The 3,880-nt window shown below is 41.1% G+C and overlaps 1 protein-coding gene across 1 annotated transcript in view; it reads right to left on the reverse strand.

The window, feature by feature from the left end:
• Positions 1 to 218: 218 nt before the first annotated feature.
• The window catches only part of tmem178a (transmembrane protein 178a), a 9,810-nt gene continuing 6,148 nt past the window's right edge, over positions 219 to 3,880 (reverse strand). The window contains exons 3-4 of the mRNA XM_051123346.1: positions 3,156 to 3,293; positions 219 to 786 (exon numbers count right to left, since the gene is read on the reverse strand). Of these exons, the coding sequence (XP_050979303.1) occupies positions 545 to 786; positions 3,156 to 3,293 (380 nt within the window). The 3' untranslated portion in view covers positions 219 to 544. The remainder of the gene's footprint in view (positions 787 to 3,155; positions 3,294 to 3,880) is intronic.

The following is a 3,880-nucleotide window of genomic DNA, read 5'->3' on the forward strand; positions in this document are numbered from 1 at the left end:
ATATTACTTCAGCTGTTTGATATTTTCATCTGAAACGAGCCAATGGTTAGTCGACTTGTATCCATTTGCAAGTGTTAGGGAAACCAATATGCTTTAATCACATGATAAAAAAATAATACTGACCATGTTCAGAGCAATAAATTGAATTTCAGATGCTTTGCATAAAAAACTGTGGCTCAGATCCTTAGTGTAGAGTATTCACCTGATCCAGAGAATGATTGCATCACAACGACCCACAAACGTACACATACCCATTTCAAATCAAAGGTTTTGTTCATTATATTCACACATACTGTATATTTATGTGTATTTTCTTTTTTTTTTTACATGTGTGAGTTGTAAGCAAATGTGTGTAGGAGACACACAGGAAATGCAACAGTTGTTCTGTATAACACCAATACATCTCAAGCCCAACGAAGGTATCGGAAATCTACAAGACATTCGAAACCGCTCCATACAGCGTGGAGTCCCACTTGAGTTGTTGTATTAAAGCGCCAAGTGCTGATTAATGTTTTGCCGAGTCGTCCAGGCCACCAGAAGGCGCTCATACAGACGACTCCCTCGCCGTTTTAGAACGAAGAGCCTTTGTGCGGCTCAGGAAGGGATAAGTTGTGCAGATGTAACCTGACGCCACTGTTAGGCCCAGACTGACCCATGCACAAAAGATGGACCATCCGTAGCCATGGTCTACGTCGCTGGGCAGACCGTAGATGAAGGGAGGGTTCCTGGATAGGTCGTATGAGACGCTGGCTGCGTAGGTGCACAGTGAGATTGTGCAAAAGATTCCTGCGGGATGGAAAAAGTTCTGAGGTTACTGATCTAATAAACACATGAGAATCCATTAAAACCATCTGGACTGTCGGTACGTACCTCGTGTTATGTAAAAAGAGTGAGAGACGCAAGAGTGTGTGGTGTTACTGTTGCAACACAAAGTGGCTGTTTTTTCCCTGAATGATTCATTGTTTTTAAACTGATTTGTTAATGATTCAATGACTTCCAGAACAACAATTTACAAATAATGTACTCACCCCCCTGTCATCCAACATGTTCATGTCTTCAGTTGTAAAGAAATTATGTTTTTTTAGGAAAACATTTCAACACTTTTCTCCGTGTAAGGAACTGCTATGGTGTCCTGATTTTGAACTTCCAAAACGCAGTTTAAATGTGGGTTCAAACGATCCCAAATGCAGTTGTAAACAATCCCAGCCGAGGAAGAAGAGTCTTATCTAGCAAAACGATTGGTTATTTTCATTTTTAAAAAAATACAATTTCTATATTTTTTAATGGGGAACGCTCGTCTTGTCTTACTCTGCTTGGACTGTTTTTGTTCAGGTTTGTGAAAGTTAGGGTATGTCGAAAAACTCCCATCTCATGTTCTCCCTCAACTTCGAAATCGTCCTATATTGCTGTTTTACCTTTTTTGTTAAGGGTGTTTGATCTTTTTTGCATGTTCACGTTGCAAAGACTGGGTCGGTACTTCTGCAGTGATGTAGGATGATTTTAAAATGATTTTTGAAGTCGAAGGACAAAATACGATTGGAGTTTTTCGACATACCCTAACTGTCTTGAGTCAGAATACACAGAGTTCATGGAGAGCAAGGCAAGACGAGCATTTGAGATTAAAAATATTTAAACAGTATTTTTTAAAATAACCAATCGTTTTACTAGATAAGACCATTCTTCCTCGGCTGGGATTGTTCACAACCGCATTTGGGATCGTTTGAAGCCGCATTTAAACTGCATTTTGGAAGTTCAAAATCGGGGCACCATATCAGTCCATTATATAGAGAAAAATGCTGAAATGTTTTCCTCAAAAAACATAATTTCTTTATGACTGAAGAAAAAGACATGAACATCTTGGATGACAAGGGGGTGAGTACATTATACGTGATTCTTTGTTTTGGAAGTGGACTTTTCCTTTAACGCTATTATATTGTGCATTCAATTTGATTTGCGAATGTACAAACGCAAGAGGCAGGATTTCTTGCATGAACCAATCACAGCCAAACATAACCAGTCATATCCAATCATATCGCGATGGAGGCATTGCCTCCTCTCACATGACTTTACCCCATTCAAACTCACAGCATGCTATAGTAGGTCTGTTAAAACTTAATGGGCTCAGGGGAGGCGAGAGAGACGCAGACACCCGCTGTAAGTTTACCTGCTGGTGTTGCTGTTGGACAATGTTTCTTTAGATAACGACTGATTTAGGCTATGTTCACATGTCTTTTTTGACATGAAAAAGTTGACAAGGGCGTGTTGAATCTGGCAGCGTTGCAGCCGAGGACGACTTTTGTTGCTATAACAACAGCTGCAACTGTATGAATGTCGAGAAAAGAGGAAGCTCGCTCTTGCGTTGGTGTTTTGGCATTTTTGCTCTTTATTTGATAGGACATTTACACAGGAAGCGAAGAGGGAGAGAGAGAGGGGGGGATGGATTGGGAAGGGTCTGCAGGCCAGGACTTGCAGCCGGGAAAAAGGGACGCCCGAAGCACACAAGCCTATCGGAGTCACGCGTCGGTTTTTGAATTAACGGGGACGAGAATGTCGGTTCACAACAATAAAATAAAAGCCTATCTACCGGCACCTTCTCCATTTTTATCTTGTTGTTCTCGTTGTTATAGAAACGACAGTTCTGGCTACTCGCTTGTCATTGGTCGGCTGTCAAAAAGGCGCTTGACGTAGGGCGTTTCTTTCAGAAAACTTATTTCAACTTGAGAAGACACCGGCGTTTAAAAAAGCGCTTAGAACTTTTTTGAAAACATGGTTTACTCCATAGGATTATAATGTAAAACAGAGGCTGGCAGTTTCAAAAAAGATGCCAAGTGTGAACTGAGTTATTTTTTTGTAATATTGCCATTGTTTTATTTTTGTACTTTTCTCATCCAGTATTTAGAGGAGGAGGAAACGCCACTGGTATGTATGTATGTATGTACATACACGCATACAAGCGAGACAAGACCAAAAAGACAGAAGGAGATAAATGGATAAATAGACAAGACGTGGGAGAATGTACAAGGTAGACAACAACTTGGAAAGGAAAGAGAACCACCTACGAGAAAGTGTGCAACTGGGCGAAACGAGTAACAAGTAGCTGAGCAAAAGACGAGGAGAGAGTTAGATAAGAAAAGCGAATAAGCGGAATTGTGTACCTGCCATAAGGAACAGGAGTCCAGACACATGCTGGGTGAGGCTCTCCTCCCAGAAAAATCCCACGGCGGCCACGATGCTTCCACACAGCATCACGGCAGCAGCCATGCCCAAGAACCCCGCCGTGATGCGCCGCAGATCTGAACACCGTAGAAAAACACAGTGTTTCCATGACTACCGCCCACTTAGCCAACAACGCCATACAGCTATGGGTAACACCTTATCTTTAAGAACTTTTCACTGCGCTTATGAATCTATGCAAAGTTTTGGAGTTGCTGATTGCAGATATTGATTCAGCATGTTTAATTTGGAGGTAATATCACATTATACAATCTGATTGGGACACATGCATGCAGGAAGAAAAGCTTAATTAGGAGGCATTTTAACGAGGGCTGTAATTAAGGCTCGCAGGCTCCCGCAAGACTTGATAAGTTACATCACAGGAGCTAATAAGATTCCTTCCAACAGAAAATGACATTTGACCAAGTTTGTGTACACAAAACAGTACCGTGGGGCATATAATTATATCATGAAGATGCAAGAAAAGGTTATGATTACATATTCATGGCAAGACATGCAATACCCGCATTAGCACGAAACGCATGAGCTGTATTCTTATTTTTATAATAGACAGTACAACCCAGTGATTGTCTACCTTATAATTTAAAGGGAATTTGGACATATCGAATTGCTCGACCCTGTTTTACAATGGACGGTAGCCTTTAGT

The sequence above is a fragment of the Labeo rohita genome, chromosome 11 (genome assembly GCF_022985175.1).
Source record: "Labeo rohita strain BAU-BD-2019 chromosome 11, IGBB_LRoh.1.0, whole genome shotgun sequence".
NCBI lineage: Eukaryota > Metazoa > Chordata > Actinopteri > Cypriniformes > Cyprinidae > Labeo > Labeo rohita.